Source organism: Periplaneta americana, chromosome 4, assembly GCF_040183065.1.
Source record: "Periplaneta americana isolate PAMFEO1 chromosome 4, P.americana_PAMFEO1_priV1, whole genome shotgun sequence".
In the NCBI taxonomy this organism is placed as follows: domain Eukaryota; kingdom Metazoa; phylum Arthropoda; class Insecta; order Blattodea; family Blattidae; genus Periplaneta; species Periplaneta americana.
In genome coordinates this window covers 188207702-188228238 of record NC_091120.1, presented here as the reverse complement: position 1 = coordinate 188228238, position 20537 = coordinate 188207702, and the positions used below count along the sequence as shown (strand labels likewise).

At 32.6% G+C, this 20537-nt stretch overlaps 1 protein-coding gene across 1 annotated transcript in view; it reads right to left on the bottom strand.

Annotated features, from left to right (window-relative positions):
* Positions 1–20537, bottom strand: part of LOC138698532 (high-affinity choline transporter 1-like) — a 152067-nt gene that overhangs the window by 15475 nt on the left and 116055 nt on the right. The window contains exons 5-9 of the mRNA XM_069824530.1: positions 15562–15717; positions 12053–12201; positions 8191–8340; positions 4228–4357; positions 890–981 (exon numbers count right to left, since the gene is read on the bottom strand). Coding sequence (XP_069680631.1) covers positions 890–981; positions 4228–4357; positions 8191–8340; positions 12053–12201; positions 15562–15717 — 677 coding nt within the window. The remainder of the gene's footprint in view (positions 1–889; positions 982–4227; positions 4358–8190; positions 8341–12052; positions 12202–15561; positions 15718–20537) is intronic.

Sequence of the window (20537 nt, the reverse complement as noted above, 5' to 3'; positions counted from 1 at the left end):
TTGAAAAAAATATGTACCCAATGCAGGATTTTACTAAACTCGATATATCTAAGCAATTTTTAAAGATAAATTCAAACACTATGTTACAATTCATTTGTAAAAGCACGCTCTACAAACTGTCTGTAACAGAATGGTGATATTAGTTGCTACAGTTGTAAAATAAACAATTAAAATTTAATAACATTTTTTTTAATTTTCTTTCTTGCAAACAGAGAGACTTATTTTTAAAATGAAACCAATTAGGGAAATTCCGTTACAGAGAAAAGTTTCCTAGTAGTCTATAGGATGTTTATTCTAAATTTCATTCATATCTCTTTAATATTTAAAAAATTATATCGATTTTTGTCTGGCAATGTAGCAAAAAATTAAAGTTCCAGAAACAGCAATCAAAGGGGGTGTGATTTAATAATCCAGAGCGCAGGAACTTTAAAAATGGCGTCTCAACATCCAGTAAGGGCACAGATACCCACAAAATGTGATACAATGTATTTCACACACATCACAGAGTATTTTAAAGAAAAATTTGGTTTTGAAAAAAAAAAATGAAGTTCCGGAAACAACAAACAAAGGGCGGTGTGATTTAAAAATCAGAGCGCAGGAAGTTTAAAAATGGCGTCTCAACAACCGATAAGGGCACAAATACCCACAAAATATTATACAATGTATTCTACACATATCACAGAGTATTTTAAGAAAAAAAATTGTTTTTTGAAAATTTACTCATTTTTCACCAAAAAATACCATCCTCTTCCCTTAATGGTTCAATCACAGTAGCAGAACTTTTACAAGAGATCCTTTCATAAAAGATTATCAAAACAAAATTCATGTAAGATTCAGATGATTACTGATATAAGTGCTTATATAATGTAGAGTCGCTCTGTATACTTGCGTTTGGTGTGAGGTACCTCAGGACTAGGGGAAGGATTAGGTTCCCGTCCTCAGTAGTGACGTTTCTTGCAAATCCTTCTACATTCACCCAGTCTGAAATATAAATAGTGTCATCAAGATGAAATATTCTTTTCTGCAAAATCATGCTCTTTTTATGTACTTGCTATCATTGTTGCATACCATGTAACTTGAAGATGTAACACCACAGTCTAGTATATACAGTCACGAAGCTTGAGTTGTGAGGGTGCTAGGAACAATAGACTGTGCCGGTAATATTTCACATTGTCTGTAATGAGGCGATGTTAGCGATCCTAGTGGTTAGCAACTATCTATGGATGCATATTTACTACGTATTGAGCTTCGTAACTGTATATCGTCGTTGTTCCTGCAATGACTCCTATGTGACATATTTATCAATTTTCAGATTTTTGCTCTATTAAATAGCTTAAATGGTGATACAGCAAATAATAAAATCTCCTATATGTAATTATATTTTTTTTCTTTCTAAAATGTAAGAATTCACAATCTCCTATGCACTACTGTCATGGAAGAATAAATTGTTTTTTCTTCCTACTGAAAATTTTCATATTTTGCACATAGGAGTTATTGCAGGAACAACGATGATATACTAGACTGTGATAACACGTTCAATGGTTACTAAGGAAACGCAGGAAATAATAGTACAGTAAGTAAATTCTCTAAAAACATAACATACAGTCACTTGTAAATTTAAAAAAAGAACAAGAACTCCGACAGGACAAGCTGTAACTTTATTTATTAACATTAAAATTGAACGTGAAGTTTGAAGAATTATTAAATATAATGAGATAAAACCATTATCCTTTTTATTTATAGAAAAGTGTTCAGACACTTCAATTTCATATATTGCAATAGCTTTTTATTTATTTGAACAATGCACACACATAAAAGACAGTCGTACCCAACAAATAAAACAAAAGAATATAAAACACGGTCACCTAGAAAATTACACATTGCCATTAACAAAATGACAAACGTTCAGTTCAAAATTAATACGTAACTAAAATACGTAATAGATGAAATAAAGATATAAATTGAGGGGCTTAGAACAAAAAGCAGGTAAGTGACGGAAACCTAGTTTTGAGGAAATTACAGTTAAAGTTCTACATGCAATGAAATATTATACACTAGCTTGATGAAATGATGCCGATATAGCAGCACTGCACAGTGTGATCACTTTCAACCGGCAAAGTCAGCGCAAGTGAAGATCAATTTATAAGAATGCCACATGCCGTTGGTAGTCCGGGGTGCGCGAGAGGAAGGGCTACAATATGGAGGAACTGTGCGTTACCAACCGATGGAGTAGGAGAAGGTGACGAACAGTTATTAAGAGGTAAATTGACAAATAGAAACTCTATCAGAAATAAAGTAGATTCAATCAAAACTATAGATACTGAACGAAACTACCTATTAAGAGATAGGCATCAGCAAAGACTAAATTTTCCTAAAATTAGAAACACTTATTATTAATTAAATTAGATAAGCAGACAGGTTTTGAAAATAAGATAGTATTACGTCAAGGTTTTAAAATAATAAAAATTGAAAATAGAGAATTAAGGCAGTTATTAATGTATTCAGATAGCTATATTATTTAGTAAATGGTTCAGAAGATAATTTTGACTTTATAAATTGCTTTACTAATATGTCTTAATTTCAATAATAATGCATTTATAATAAATTTAGTAGGCATTATAATAGTAATGAATTGATAATGAGTACATGCGACACAATAATGAAACTAAATTGAGGTTGATTATGTAAGCAACTTGTCAAGTTTGCTTTTAAGTAGGTATGCGGTAGTCTTCATTGAAGTTACGCAAACGTTTCTGCTGACAAGGAAATATTGTAAGAAATAAAGACAACCTACATATAGAATGTATCGAGTCAGCTATTTCAGGTTCATGACTTACAGTATGTCGACATCTGATCATATAATTGGAATAATAAGTTATTATTAAAATAAGACCTAAATAATTACAATTAAATTGTGAAAAGGAGCAGATAAAATAAGGTTTAATGTCTTAATGGTTATCACGATTTGTTTAAACATGCACTAAAACCAGATGTAAGTGCAAGTTTGAACCAATAAATTATTGAGATTTGCGATAAAATAATGAGTCTAGGAAATTGTATATTTAGTATGTAGAACTACATTTGTTTATAGATCTTTTGTTATACTATTAAGTTTTGTACCTGTGAACTATATCAATAAATCAATATGTCAATGTGATCACTTACCTGATTTTATCCCAAAGAAACATCCTTTTGGGCTATCACAACACGCACTTACCTCATTTTTTTAATAATGTCACTTACCTTCTTTTTGTTCTAAGCCCCTCAATTATGATTGTGCAAAAAATAATATGCAATACACGGGCGTTAAGTGCTTAACAGAGTCTCGGGAATTAAAAAATACTTTATCTCGCCTGTGTTATAGAACATTTACCAACCTAGTATCGCAAGATACTATTCTGCACGATCATTTTTTCTGTTGTATTTACAGCTATTGTTGTTAGACGTTGAATGAGAAGGTAGAAATGGAAAAGAAGTCAAGAAGAAAATGAAGAGGTAGAGAAGATAGAAGAAGTAAAGAAAATTAAAAGAAGGCAGACAAGGAATAAGAAATAAAGAAGAAAATTAGAAAACAGAGGAGTAAGAAGTAAAGAAGAAAATGAGAAGATACAGAAGAAATAAGAATTAAAGGAGAAAATTAGAGAGAGAAAGAAGGTGAAAGGGAAAAGGAGAATGAAGATTGAGCAAAGAAGAAAGAGAAAGAAGAACAAAAAATGAAGACATCAGAAGATATGAAAAGAAAATGCAAGGAGATAGAAAGAAGAAAAGAAAAAAGAATGGGAATGGAGGAAAGGTACGACGAGAACTAGAATAAGAAATTAAGTAATAAATTAGAATAAATGGGGAATACGAAAGTAAGAAAAATATGCACCAGAAGAAGAAATGGAAGAGGAAGTGAAAGGAGAAATTGAGAGGAAAGGATATGAACGAAAAGAATATGGTAAAATAGAAGAAAAGAAATGTCAATGAATGAAAGAAGAAGGAAGAGAGAAAGAAAGAAAAACAGAAGAGAACAAGGGAAAGAAGAAGAAATGAGAAATAAATATACATGAAAAGAGGAAGAAGAGTATGAAGGAATGAAACAGAAAAAGACGAGATACGAACCGATCGAGAAACAAAATACAGTACATTATACATTTTTGATTAAAATTTATTATGAAATGGAAAGTAGTTATATTTATTGGCGCAATTTCTGAAATGTGTTATATAATAGGAATTTCTACTTACCTGTATTTTTTGCTATAATCCCTACCATGGCTGGAGGAATGGCCATGGCAAGGACAGAAAAGAAGGTGAAAATGGATAAACCTTGTACTGCCTTCGTTGTCTTCATTGAAAATATTCTCTGCATATAACCCTGCAAGAAAGACAAATGTTATGTTTAATTTGTACATTATGTTTGATGTGTAGCATCTATATTCATGTCCGTCCTACACTAACAGAAAAAAAAAATGAAAGGATTTTGTGGAACGGAATTTCGACTTGGGTGAATCGGTCATTGTAACGCGATGTTACACTAATTTTCCACTAAAATTTATTTACACGCTCACAACATTCACACCTAAACTTCCGATTAAATGACACTATTCGTCCGAGAAAATAGGTTTATTTAGCAAACATATGCCGTTTGTTGCATCTAAATCGGACAATGCATGTAATCACAGCGCCTTCTCCAAGTTGACTGTGCACCCGAAATTGTACTCCAGCTATCCTCGCGCTTTCCCCATCCTGTACGCGACACTCTCCCACCTACCACACCTAGTCGAGTAGTAGGGGATATGCCCATACATTGATACCTAAATGAACGAAATTCATCAGAAAATTCATATAGTACGAACGCTTCAAACTCTTACCGAATTTTATTACATCAACTTTTCTAGCCTACATCCTTACCGGCAGACCGAATTATAAGACGTTATCACGTCAAAAAACTGAAACATAATAATAATAATAATAATTTATTTATTATTTACTTACTAATATTTATTGTGCTTTACAACAACCAGGGGACAGTAACAGTTCAGCACAAGATTTACAGTGTACAAGGAATAACCAAACAGTGCAATAGAAATAATTATTAAAATTAGAGACAAATAAAATAAACAATAATGACAAAATGAGTAGATAACTACAAAATACATGATACAGAAAAGCTAAAAACAACACAAACGTATGAAGTTGAAATGAATGTGGTTAATATAAGAATAGCCAAACAACAAACTATACATTAAACGGATCTGAATTAATATAATGTAAATTGGCAGCTTTCATGCATCTGACAACTGGAGAGAGAGATTTAGGCATATAGGTATAAAATTTTTTTTGAAATCTTAAACCATTCGTAGGGGCCCGAAGGTAGATATTGCTTATGAAGGATTCACAATCAATATTACCCTTTAAGGCCTTATAAAAGAATAAGTAGTCAAGTTCAAGACGTCTAGCATTAAGGCTAGAAAAGTTAAAATATTTACAAGTATGCTCATAATTGAAAACAGATGAATTTGGTAAAAACCTAAAAGCACATAGGGATATAAATTTTCTTTGAATGATTTCCAATTTACCCAAATCAGTAGAAGTAATAGAATTCCAGACAACAGATGCATATTCGAGTTTAGATCTGATTAATGTATAGTATAGAATTACAAGAGTATCTGGGGTAGAAAAAGAATAAGTTATAGACCTTATAAGTCCGAGCATTCTAATGGAATGATTATAAAGATGTTGGACATGATTATGAAAATGTAATTTGGTATCGAGTAGAACTCCCAGGTCTCTAATACAGTCTTTCCTTATTATGTTGATATTATTAAGAGTGTAATTAAATTTAAGAGAAGAGGTTTTTCTAGAGAAGGAAATGACAAAAGTTTTCAATTCATTAATTTTCATTCCATTAGCAGCAGACCATAACTCAATAGCATATATATCATTTTGCAAAGTTATACAGTCAGCCAGACTATTTATTTTGTGAAATATTTTAAGGTCATCAGCAAATAAAAGGCAGTTAGAACTTATTCTTTTACAGATGTCATCTATAAAGAATAAAAATAATAGAGGCCCCAAAGTGGAACCCTGTGGAACTCCGCATAAAGCAATATAAGGATTAGATAATAATAATAATAATAATAATAATAATAATAATAATAATAATAATAATAATAATAAAATAAACGAGCGATGAGGTTTCAACTAAGGATGTTTAGTTTTAAGGCTTTGGACCAGTGAAAATAATAAAAAAACCATTAAAAAATGAAAATTTTGTTTTTAACTCTAAAAAAAAATAATGTGTCAGATTTCTAAATATATGCTTATTTTGGCCCTATGACAATTTAAACCCCGTCAGGACGAATTTAAAGAGACCAACGCTTGCGTGAGCTGCAGCCCTTTAAAATGACACTCAGCTGTCATTCTAACAGACTTTTTTTTTTTTTTTTTTCATTTTAACTAATTTTATTTTTCATTCAGTTCATATTTCGCGTTGTTACATAGGAGAAAAATGTGTGTGGTAGACCTGTATAGGAAGGAAGGAAGGATATCGATAGTATATATCATATACATGCCCAATCTCGGTGAAATTTTGCACAGAAGTCCACAAAAATATATGAAGTAAACTGACACATGTGTTTTTTTCTGCTATTGAAAGTATTCAAATCACCATGTGTTGAATGTGTGATAATCAATCAATCAAACTCCTGTATCTCCTCATGAGGAGCATAGGGCATTCACAAAGTGCCTCCATCGGACCCTATTTGTAGCCAACTTCTTCACTTCGCTCCATGTTTTCCCCTCCCTAGCAATTTCCTCCAAAACTGTTCTCTTCCCTGTATTTTTTGGCCTTCCTCTTGTTCTACTACCCTGGGGGTTCCAACTCAAAGCCATTGTTTCTACTGCTCCATCTTCTCTCCTGACTGTGTGCCCTATTCAATTCCACTTTCGTCTTTTGATTTCTATTGCGATTTCTTTCTGATTTGTTATCTTCCATAGTTCTGAGTTTGTGATTATATCTGGCCATCTAATTTTTAAAATTCTTCGTAAACATCTATTAACAAATGTTTGCAGTTTATTTTGTATAAGTTTACTTGTTTTCCATGTCTCTCAGACATACAATAAGACTGATTTCACGTTACTGTTAAAGATTTTAATTTTTGTAGATCTAGATATAATATAAGATTTCCATACTGGGTACAACTGGACAAATGCACTATTTGTATTTTTTATTCGGTTCTTTACATGCTCAAAGGCTCCACCATCCTTGTCAATTATACTACCCAAATATTTAAATTCTTGAACAGTGAATGTGTGATAAGTTTTAAAAAATTGATAAAATTAACAATTTTAAGAGTAAATATTTTTTCTCAAAAAGTAACTGGAAAAACATGGAAAGGATGTGTCATATTTTACATACTTTTTTATCTTACTTAGTTATTTAACGACGCTGTACCAACTATGAGTTTATTTAGCGTCGATGGGAATGGTGATAGGGAGATGATATTTGACGAGATGAGACCGAGGATTTGCCATAGATTACCTGATATTTGCCTTATGATTGGGGAGAACCTCGGAGAAAACCCAACCAAGTAATCAGCCCAAGCGGTAATCGAACCCGCGCCCGAACGCAACTCCGGATCGGCAGACAAGCGCCTTAGCCGACTGAGCTACGCCGGTGGCTTTTTACATACATCTACCAGGAATAAATTAAATATAAATTTAAAGAAAAATTATGTAAACTTTGAAAATTGGGACAATTATAGTTCAGTATTAAAAAAATTGATTATAAGTAAACTAACTGAAATATCAAAGTGAAAATTTGTGTATTGCATGTTCACATTGTAAGAAATATGTGGTAAAAGTTTCAGATTAATTAGTGTAAAAATGTAGAAGTGAGGAATTTCACAGATCCATATTCTCAAAGCAGCGTACGGGTAGCTTGAGCTACGATCACAGGAGTAATATTTATTTGAAAAATACAGTGTTGTCATATTGTGAAATTAAAAATTCTTTGGACGAAATGTTATCACAAACATTTTCGTCTCCATTTTCATGCAGAATTCAGATGATTTAGTCTTTGTGCGCAAAGTTTGGGATGTTCTGTAAATAGATAAACATCTACCGCCTGCAAGATTCAGTTAAAGAAGAAGAACTTGACAAAAGACATCAAAGAATGTCAATGTGGTACAGTTTAGCATGCATTACCTGCCATGGAATTCCTCCAAACATGAGCAGCAGTAGCGTATCTACCCACTCGCCGATGTCAGATGTTTTTAGCTCTCCAAGCCAGTTAGTTGTAGATAAAGCATTACTTTCCACAGCTGTGTTGTAATACGCGAAAGGTACCGAAAGAACCTGCAACAGAAAGTATAATACAAGGATCGATGTCATCCCATGTTCTGAAGTTAATGTATATATCATGCAAATCTAATCTTTCAGGTAAAGCTCCCTGTAAAGCAGATTTTAATAATTTCAAGAGAAAAATTGTTCCGGGGCCGGGTATCGATCCCGGGACCTCTAGTTGAACGTACCAGCGCTCTGCCAACTGAGCTACCCGGGAACTCCACCCGACACCGTCTCAACTTTTCCCTTTATATCCACACAACTCGCGTGGGCTGACGAAACGCCAGAGACCCACATCGAGTGCACACAATCTCTGTGTGACTTAGAATTGTGGTTTTCTGTTAACGTACACAGTGACGTATATATTATGCAAATCTAGTCTTTCAGGTAAAGCTCCCTGTAAAGCAGATTTGAATAATTTCAAGGAAAAAATTGTTCCGTGGCCGGGTATCGATCCCGGGACCTCTGGTTGAACGTACCAGCGCTCTACCAACTGAGCTACCCGGGAACTCCACCCGACACCGTCTCAACTTTTCCCTTTATATCCACACAACTCGCGTGGGCTGACGAAACGCCAGAGACCCACATCGAGTGCACACAAACTCTGTGCGACTTAGAATTGTGGTTTTCTGTTAACGTACACAGTGACGTATATATTATGCAAATCTAGTCTTTCAGATAAAGCTCCCTGTAAAGCAGATTTGAGTAATTTCAAGGAAAAAATTGTTCCGGGGCCGGGTATTATTCAAAATCATTCAATGTATATGCCATTCAGAACTTTAAAGCGTTATATACAATATTTGAGATAGGAAAAAAAAAACCACTCTAAGTGCACAACACTCCACACTCGGTAATTAGCAAAGAAACAACGTTTGCACAACTTATGGCTTGTGAGTCATGCCAAACCCCGACTTCCACCCCTCTGAGCGCGAATCATTGTATACCCTAACAGGCAGCAGCCTACTGTTATTAATAAAAACAATCAATAATAGGTATCACAGTCAAAACAATCTCATTAAATACCGTATGAAACTATAAAATAATTAAATAATGAAAATACGATCATTTTGTCCAGGAAGAATCCGTTTTTGGTGCGCGAACAATTCATTTAACACGTTTCTTAGTTACAATTCTATTTAAATAATAAAAAAAAAATACGATCATTTTAGTCGAAGGGACATACATTTGGTACAAGAATAATTCCTTTAACATGTTTATTAATTGTTATTTCATGCAAATAATTAATAGGCTATACTTTCATTTGGTCCAGAAAGCGTCCGTTTTTTGTGCGAGAATAATTCGTTTAACACGTTTCTAAATTAGTTTTGAATATATTCTTTAATAAATCACTCCAAACCATTGTGAATATAAAGTGGATTGTATACGAAGATAATGTTTTGTGTTGGCCTCATTGTGCTCCTCGTTTATGTAAATAAAAACAAATGAAAATTAACAGGGACATAGATATAAAAAAATTGTAAGTAAGTAAGTAATAAAAATGTGTATCTTACGGAATGATTAATAGGGCTTACTTAATATGCGTCACGTGTATATTTTTGTAAAGTTATTCATCTCTCACTTTCATTTAATCGTGAAATAACGCAACGCAAATCACACATCAGTCCCGTATATGGCATAGGAGAATAACATCGAAGCTGCAATGATTTTGTTAGTACTTCTGCAAGTATTTTGAAGTTTGAGACCATGATTCTATTATTTTGTTAGGACATAGCTGGTCCAATGCTGCTATGAAAGCAATAGCGTCTTTGTCAACGTCTGAGAAAATTTACATGACTCAATTTAAGAGAAACTCCATGTTCAATTCATAATTACTGGGATTTAATTAGAAGGTTTGAGGAAACTGATTCTGTTGCTAGTAAGAAGAAATCTGGAAGGCTAATAGTATTTAATGATGACATTGCTGCTGAAGTGTTCAGAAAAGTAATGAAATAAATTAATTGTTCTGAAATTAGTGATATTAATTAGTCATGTGTTCAGGCGTTTTCAAATGAGTTACAGCATAGTTTGGAAATTTCCAAGGAACATCTTAGTCTGTACCCATATAAACTAAAACCAGTGGTCGCATTCAAAGAAAGTGACAAGCAAAAGAGTTATGATTTATGCTAGGAGATATTAAACTTTAAAATCATTGGCTGGACAAAGAAGTTTTTTGGACAGATGAAGAACACTTCTTAATGGTGGAATTAACACACGTAATTGCAGAATGTCGTCTGTAAATGACTCCCAGATTTTAATTCAGTATCTCTGGCTATGCTACTAATTAATTTACGTGGATTTGTAGTATGAAATCTACGATAATTTCTTTTCTTCGTACTCTTATTGATAAGTGCAGAAATAACATTTCACAGAAAGTGTATCACAAGCAAATTGTTTGCAAAGAAACTATTTTTTCAAGATTTTGAAAATTGAGAATAAGCTGTATCATTGAATAGAAAAATAATATATTTAAAATGTCAATTTATTCGAAAAAACAAACGTGAGGACATATTATGAACAATACTTTATAACCTACATTTTCTTTCTTCCTTTATAAATAACTAATGTACTTACAAGATAGATTTCAAAAAGGCATATGACTCGGTTAAGAGGGAAGTATTATATGATATTCTTATTGAATTTGGTATTCCCAAGAAACTAATTCGATTAATTAAAATGTGTCTCAGTGAAACATACAGCAGAGTCCGTATAGGTCAGTTTCTATCTGATGTTTTTCCAATTCACTGCGGGCTAAAGCAGGGAGATGCACTATCACCTTTACTTTTTAACTTCGCTTTAGAATATGCCATTAGGAAAGTTCAGGATAACACAGAGGGTTTGAAATTGAACGGGTTACATCAGCTTCTTGTCTATGCGGATGACGTGAATATGTTAGGACAAAATCCACAAATAATTAGGGAAAAAGCGGAAATTCTTGTTGAAGCAAGTAGAGCGATAGGGTTGGAAGTAAATCCCGAAAAGACTAAGTATATGATTATGTCTCGTGACCAGAATATTGTACGAAATGGAAATATAAAAATTGGAGATTTATCCTTCGAAGAGGTGGAAAAATTCAAATATCTTGGAGCAACAGTAACAAATCTAAATGACACTCGGGAGGAAATTAAACGCAGAATAAATATGGGAAATGCGTGTTATTATTCGGTTGAGAAGCTTTTGTCATCTAGTCTTCTGTCAAAAAGTCTGAAAGTTAGAATTTATAAAACAGTTATATTACCGGTTGTTCTGTATGGTTGTGAAACTTGGACTCTCACTTTTAGAGAGGAACATAGGTTAAGGGTGTTTGAGAATAAGGTGCTTAGGAAAATATTTGGGGCTAAGCGGGATGAAGTTACAGGAGAATGGAGAAAGTTACACAACGCAGAACTGCACGCATTGTATCCTTCACCTGACATAATTAGGAACATTAAATCCAGACGTTTGAGGTGGGCAGGGAATGTAGCACGTATGGGCGAATCCAGAAATGCACATGGAGTGTTAGTTGGGAGACCGGAGGGAAAAAGACCTTTAGGGAGGTAGAGACGTAGATGGGAGGATAATATTAAAATGGATTTGAGGGAGGTGGTATATGATGATAGAGACTGGATTAATCTTGCACAGGATAGGGACCGATGGCGGGCTTATGTGAGGGTGGGAATGAACCTTCGGATTCTTTAAAAGCCATTTGTAAATAAGTAAGAAGTAAGTAAGTAAGTAATGTACTTACAAGACCAATTACTATTAAGAAGAGCTGCAACACGTCAGTATATGAAATGCTGTAAAAGCCCCCTACCAGCGTGTATGAGGCTGCAAACAGAGCGCTAACTGACACAGAGATTATCTCGTCGATTTCGAGAATCACAACCAGAGACGATCCTGCAAATTGAATAAAATGAAACTTAAATTAATTTGTATGAAATTAAATTGAAAGTAAATTAAAATTAAATTTAATTGATATTAAATTGAATTGGAATTGATTTAAAACGAAATTAAACTTAAATTAAATTGAACTTAAGTTTAATTAACTTAAATTAAACATAAGAACAAGTTAAATTGAACGAAAAACTGAACAGAAATTAAAGACAACTGAAAAATTAATTGACATTAAAATTCAACGCATAACTGATTTGAAATTGAAATTCAACTAAGCGCTGAATGGCGTTAAATTAACTGAAAATTGACTTGGTATTAAATACAAATGGAAATCGAACTGCTATTAAATGTAAATTAAAAGAGAACGGACATTAATTTTAACCGAGAATTGACATATTATCAAAATTAGCTGAGAAATAAACTGACATTAAATTCAGGTGAAAATGGAATTGACTTCAAATTTTACTGAGAATTGTATTGACATTAAGTTTAATTGAGAGTTCAATTGACATATAATTTAAATAAAATTCAATTGGCATTAAGTGTAAGTAAGAATTGAATGGACATTGAAATGAACTGATAATTGAATAAATTTCGTATTTAGGTAAGAATTGATATTACATTAAACTTAACTCAAAATTAAAAATGACATTAAAATATAACTGATAATTGAATTGAGATTACATTTAGCTAAGAATTGAATTAGTATTACATTTAATAGACAAAATGCTATAACATTTAATTTACAATTGAAATTCTATTAAATTTAACTGATAAACTGAAATTATGTTAAAATTAACTAAACCATAATGTAATATTACATATGTCTTGATTCTCTTTGTTTGTTTTCCTACCAATAAAGTTATTACTATTAAAAAATAAAGTGAATCTAAATTAGCATTAAATTTAACTGAATGTGAAGAGATATCAGAAATCTACCGAACTTGAATTATTGATATTAAATTTAATTGGAACTGGAATTAAGTATATTAAAATCAAATGAAAGTAAATTGACATTACGAGTACATTGAACTAAAATTGAAGTGATATTAGGAATCGACTAAAACCGAATTGGCATTAAATTCAATTCAACAGAAATTATATTATAATCGAGTTTAAATTAAATTTAATGTATATGAGATTAGAAAACGACTGAAATTCAATTGACATTAATTTCAACTAGAATTAATTGAAATAATTAAAATCGACTGAAACTGAATTTACATTAAATTTAACTCAAACTATATTAATATCAAAAGCGACTTAAACCGAATTAACGTTAAATTCAACTTAAAAGTGAATGATATATTCAACTTAAATTTAACACGTAATTCAACTGAAAATGAATTCACATTAAATTCAACTGAAGCTGTAGCAACATTAAATGTAACTTAAAACTGAAATTACATAAAATTCAACTATAATTAAAATGACATTAAATTAGCATCAATTTAATTGAAAATGAAATAAGATTAAATTCAAATGAAAATGAATTGCCACTGAATTCAAACGAAATTAATTAACATCAAATCCAACTGAAAGTAAATTGACACTAAATTTAACTGAAACTAAATTAACATACTAATGAAGTTGAATTAGCATTAAATTCAATTGAAAATGAGTTAGAATTAAATTTAAGAAACTAAATCCGCTATGAGATCAATAATAAAGAACAAGCTAAAGATGTTAACTGTGGAAAAAAAGTAATTTATGATAGTTGTATTCATTTTCTGTAAGAAAAATACAGTCAGCCCTTCAGAGATAGAAATGTCACTGTTCGAGGTCTTATATTTGGCGCTCGAGGAATCATTTGTAGATAAGTCAAACAATTTTGCAATGAATGTGGCATTGTTAATAGTGATTTAAAATCCATGTAGGAATCATTCAAGATTCTTTCGCTACAATACATTAACATCATTATAAATATACAAATTAATAAATTCCTTATGTTAAATTAATCATTGTGTAAAATTATTTGAAATAATGTCTGTAAAAATTGATTCATTAGGCTGTGTCTTAAGGCAATTTGCATAAAAGCGAGTAGCTCCATTATTGTAAATTATCTTCTACAATAAATGGTTTTGTATCTAAATTTAACGAAACTAAATTAACAATGAATTCAACTGAAACCGAACTACACTGAATTCAACTGAACTAAATTAATATTAAAATAAACTGAATTTTTACTGATAATAAAATTAACTAACACTGAGTTGATATTAAAGTTAAAATTCTGAAAATATATTGGAATTAATTGCAAATGAAGTTTGAATCACGGTGATGGGAACTTGAATTCAAATTAAAATAAAGTTAAGTTAAGATGTATTTGATTAAGTCGCAAATAAAATGATTACAGCGTATTAAATTCTATCAAATTAATAAAAATGAAATAAATGTTAATTTGAAGATAAACCGAAATATAAATTAAATTTATGCTCGACCATGCCGAAATGAAGTAATTATACACCTGGTAGTAGCCCTTTAATGCACCTCATTAAAGTACACCTATTCATTATAATTCAGTTGTTCAGCCAATGAGAAATCACCATTGTACCATTATAAAACCGCAAGTATCGATTATTCTCGGATATGCAATCGAAAGACAATTAGCAAAACGTCACGGAGGCTGGAAATCCAATAATGTAGCAGAAGGCTATGTTCTGTTACTATAATAATTAGCGTTAATTGTAAATAATATTCAAATAAATTCAATTTGTCATCTCGTTTTTCAATTCTAAGTCAATTTCCAGGTTATATCAAGACTAATCTTCATGTTATTCTCTAGATTATATCGAGGTCAATGACATTCGTGCCTCGGAAAAAATCAATATTTTCGCGTCTGCGCACATCTCACAATTTAGAAGGTCAGTTCCGCTCTTCATTTAGATAAACATAACATGAATACTTATGAATAATTTCAAGTTAGAATGTGGTTGAGTATAAAAAGCCGTATGAAACTTGCCTATAATGGTAATTAAGACGCTCGTATGAAAATTATGAAACTCGCTTGCGCTCGTTTCATAAACAAACATACTCGCGTCTTAATTACTACCATTATAGGCTCGTTGCAAAATGTACTATTAGTTGATAGTCTAGTAGGTTAATTTGTAATTAAACATGAGCGAATTCAAAGAATGTATCAAATCATTTTTGTACAATTAAAATTATATTCAAATTTGATTATACTTGAATTCGGAATTGGTCCAATGTTAATTTCGCATTAAAATAAAAACTTATTACTTCGAATAAACTATATAGCTTCAGCACAATTAAACAGAAGGACTGCATCTAATTAAAAATATTTCAACCTCCGCATTATGAACATAAGTAATCTTCTCATTTCATAGTTTGCGTATTACTCACCGAGAGCGTTAAGAATAGAAGCGACCCAGAACACGTCTCCAAAGAGTGCTGGCAGGAAGAGTAGACCCCCTACACGGCTGCCGTACTTCTTCTGGAAAGGATCCAGCATTGTAATATAGCGGGCAGCTCGCATCTTCTTCACGAAGAGCAATTGGCCTAGGAATGCATAAAACATTTGCTGTAAATTTCGTGATGGCCATGAAAACTGCGCATCGGTGCTGTGTTGAAGGAGGCCTTGAAAACTGCTCACAATATCGAGAACTTCGGAGGAAACTCTTTAAGGGCAGGGGATGGTATTTTTTGGTGAAAAATGAGTAAATTAAAAAAAAAAAACTTTAAAATACTCTGTGATATGTGTGGAATGCATAGCATAACATTTTGTGGGTTTTAGTGCCCTTATCGGATGTTGAGTCGCCATTTTTAAACTTCCTGCGTTATGGATTTTTAAATCGCTCGCTCACTTTTATTGTTGTTTCCGGTAAATTAAATTTTCAAAAAAAAAAAAAAAAAAAAAAAAAATTTTTTAATACTCTTTGATATGAGTGAAATGCATTGCATAACATTTTGTGGGTATTTGTGCCCTTATCGAAAGTTGAGACGTCATTTTTAAACTTCCTGCGCTATGGATTTTTAAATCACACGCCCGCTTTTATCGGTTTCCAGTAACTTCATTTTTTTTTGCTACATTGCCAGACAAAAATGGATATAATTTCTGAACTATTAAAGATACATGCATGAAATTTAGAACACACATTCTTTAGACTATTAGGAAACTTTTCTCTGTAACAGAATTTTGTTAATTGATTTCATTTAAAAAATACGTCCGTTTGTTTGCAAGAAAGGAAATCAGAAAATTGTTATTAAATTTTAATTGTTTATTTTACAAACGTAGGGACTAATATCAAAATTCTGTTACAGACAGTTTGTAGAACATGCTTTTGCAAATGCATTCCAAAAAATTGTTTGAATCTATCTTTAAAAACGGTTTAGATATATTGATTTTAGTACAATCCTGCATTGGGTATATTTTTTTCAAATTTGGGCCCCCAAATATTTTTTTTTCAAAATATTTTTATTTGGTTGAATTGCCACAGCTATGAGCTCTCTACATACAACAAATTAATATTTTACACCAAATAGGAAAAAAAGTTTTAAAAAATACCGTCCTCTCCCCTTAAGGGGACACCAACTTAAAAATTGGAGAAAAAGTGTCATAGAAATGAAAAATTAAATTTCTACACTAATTTACGTGACAGAACTAAATCAATACGCAGAATTCTTCCCCTATTCATTGAGAAGTCACTGTCAAATGCACAAAGCCAAAAAATAAAAAAAAAGATAATTAAAAGTGATATTTCAATTAATGATTGATTAAAAATTTAAATATTTTTTATTTTGAAAAGTATTGGATCTAGTGAGCTGAGATTTTGCATGTTACTTTCCATGTATATATTTAACTTTTTCTTCAAATTTGAAAAAGATTGGTCAAATAGGAAAAAAGTTCCAAAATATAGTTGAGTGTCCACTTAAGAACACATATCAAAACCTCCCCTCAATTTGCTAGCATTGCTGTTGTAGGGAAATACGATATTACGATTTTCAGTTTGATCATCACTTTTACGGAATTTATCAAAATACAGTAGAGTAGTAACATTTTTTTTCAAAAACTCAACTTTTCAGGCGGCTATGTTCGTTATGTAATGTTTACTTTATTTAGCATATAAATTATTGATGTTATCATACAATATAGAGAGTGCATTTAAATTGAGGGGGGTCATAAGTAAAGGGCTGTAAGTGCACTTAAGTTACTTTTGAGAAAATGGGGTTTAAATATTTAAGCTTTCGTAAAATCGGTGAAATTTTTTATTTAAATTTTAATGTGTGATGCGATTAAAATATCCCTTTGCCACTAAAATGTTAGATACGGTACTTTTGTTTACACTGGATGCACTTAACTCATGTTATTACAAATGTCACTAGCATTCCTTCGCTTCTAGCCACCTCAATTCAAAAAAAGCTAATCTGAATTTTTAAACAAGTTGCTGAAAATGGTTGCCGTTCATTACAATGCAGGCTTCAATTCAGTACGCATATTATTAAAATAATTTTGAAGCATATTCTCTGAAATTGAATTTGTCGTTTCTTGAATATAATTTTTTTGTACGATATTATTAATATAGGTTCTTTCTTCTATAGAAAACGCAATCATATTTATGAAACACACTATAAACTGCAGTGTTTACTTCACTGCTTGAAGACTTCGAATGCAACAGCGGCCGTAAGTTTGTGTGTCTGACGGGAGCAAGGACATTAGTGAAGGGGTGAGAGTGAAGTACATTCAGAAATGCAGGTACAATAAAAATGCAAGTAAAAATAAAAATGATGTCCCTGTAGGTACTTTAACGGAGCAGTAAACATCGTATAATAGAGTCTTACGTTAAAGGAATACATGAACCGATCCCTTACGTTTCTTTCTGAAGTTTTACGAACGTGAACATACGTCACAAAAAACGTCACTACTGACGTCAGCATAGCGTTACAGTTTATCGGACCAAGAGGGTGCGAAAACTCACTATTATTTTCCTCCTGTATTTGCACATTACATCTCAAGTATTATGTTTGCAAAGTAATGTCTATTTTACCTATCCTCAAACATGCGTAAAAGAAGCCGCATTTTTTGGTTGCTTTTGTTTGAATGCTTGAATGACTGAATTTTATACACTACAGGGGGTGGAAGTAACATAACCGTACAGATTTTAAAAGCTTATTCCTTGGTTAGAGTACAACAATAAATTGTAATGCCATATTAGTCCCAAATACATACTTTTCTCACAAAAAATAATAATTTTCTCCTAAATATTAACACTGTTTTACTCGATAAATACTCTCTATACAATTCTGATTTTTACTCCTATCATTAGAGAAACTGAAAATGATTGATTTATCACTTTGTAGTTTTTCAATAATATAGACGGTTTTCTTGCAAATTAAATAAAAATAGTAACACGTATCGTTATTTCCTGCCATTAGGAACTCTGGCAACCCTACTATAGTAACTAAGGGATAGAATGCTGCTATTTAGATTTGGGATCGTGTGTATATTCATAAGTAAGCCGGCGATGCGCTGTTGCCTAACTACGCGGAATTTCAGCACAATTTCTTAACTCTTAAATTCACAATGTAGCCAATAGGATACAACAGATTAATAGGCTATATAGGCCTACTATAATTTTAATAAAACAATAGAAAAAACATTGGTAGGAAAATTAAATTTAACCAAAATTTCACAATACTATAATATTGTACAACATATAAAATATGGATATTGCGATAGTTGTTTTCTTTACAGTCCAACACGGTTTAATAAACTAGTGTGAGAAATGAAGTTTTGCCAATTTAATGGTTAATTAACTATGTACATAATTAGAAAACTCATAAGAGAAAAGGATTTGATTAAATCATCAGCCCTCCAGTGAAGGTGACCATAAGGATCCTGAATACAGAACAATTATGTTTTTTAGGTCGTTAATTTAAAAAATACTAGGCACTAAATTTTGAATTTGGGATTCGCTTGATGCTAAAATGTCATATTGACAAAATTATATTTCTTGAAAATATAAATGATATTGGATGATATGTAAAGTCCCTAAGAATTTGTAGTAGTATGTTTTGTACTCGTATTTGAAAGACTTTGAATTGTAATTTCACTAATAGTTGGTAGGTGTCCCTCGCCGTGGCGTCACGGTCTCAGGCATCTTGCCTAGGACTCGAATTACGGAATGCGCGCTGGTTCGAGTCCTCATGGAGGAAGAAATTTTCTCATGAAATTTCGGCCAGTGTATGGAACCGGTGCCCACCCAGCTTCGCGATGCACTTGGGGAGCTACGATAGGTAGCGAAATCCGGTTGCGAATACCAGCTATAACGGCTGGGGGGATCATCGTGCTAACCACACGAGACCTCCATTCTGGTTGGACGATCGTCCACCTCTGCTTCGGCATGTGGGTGTGAGGCCAGCAGCCGGCTGGTCGGTCTAGGCCCTTCATGGGCTGTAGTCGGTAGGTAGATTGTGGAAGGAAACCTCTCGCTCCCAATAACATACTTCTGACGATCCATTGATTTAGAGCAGCGGTTCCCAAAGTGTGCTCCGCGGAGCCTTTAGGGCTCCGCGAATGATTCTCAGGGGCTCCGTCCGCGGAAATAATGAAGATGACAAAAATTGCTAATTCCATCTAGTCTCTAACGGGGGAAACTACTTCCATCAAGCGAAAAATACTTTCTGAGAAAGTAGTTTGCGTTCTTCTTGCTGCATGGAAGCATTAATATTAGATCTACTCGTCACTGGAACTATCTCGATCTTTCTTGCTTGCCAAGTACTCTGTGATTCTCGAAATTTATTTTATTTTTTATATACTGGGCAGGCAGCGTTTGTTATTCGTGGTACGTGGAATCTATAATTTATTGACTGCATGTTAATTTGATAGCAGATGTGTTAGCTAAACTTTCGTTGAACTGGAACTGTGGCTTAAGACGGGCTCCCCAAGACCTAAGAGTCCTCAGCCATCAACCAGTGCTCAGTCAAAGGGAGATAACAACAGCTATAACCTTACTTTCAAAGAAGATGGTGCGAATAAGTTGAACATGATCCTGTCTCAGAGTTTACGATGTCTAGTGTAGAGGTATTGAAAGTAGCAAACGAAAATATTGTGATTTATATTTGGACATGGGATTCAGCGAGTTTGCTGATGAATGTCCACAGTGTGTGATATGTAACAAAGTTTTTCCCAATAGTTCTATGTTCCCTGCCAAGCTTAGATGGCATTTCTCAATTAAAAAATTCACAAATAAGACTGCAGACTACTTCGAAAGAAAAAGTGACGAACTCTACGCAGTTCAGACGAAATTTTACCTCGTGTAAAAACAAACAACGAGAAAACACTGAAAACGTCGTACTTGGTTAGTCATGACCAGGCTCTT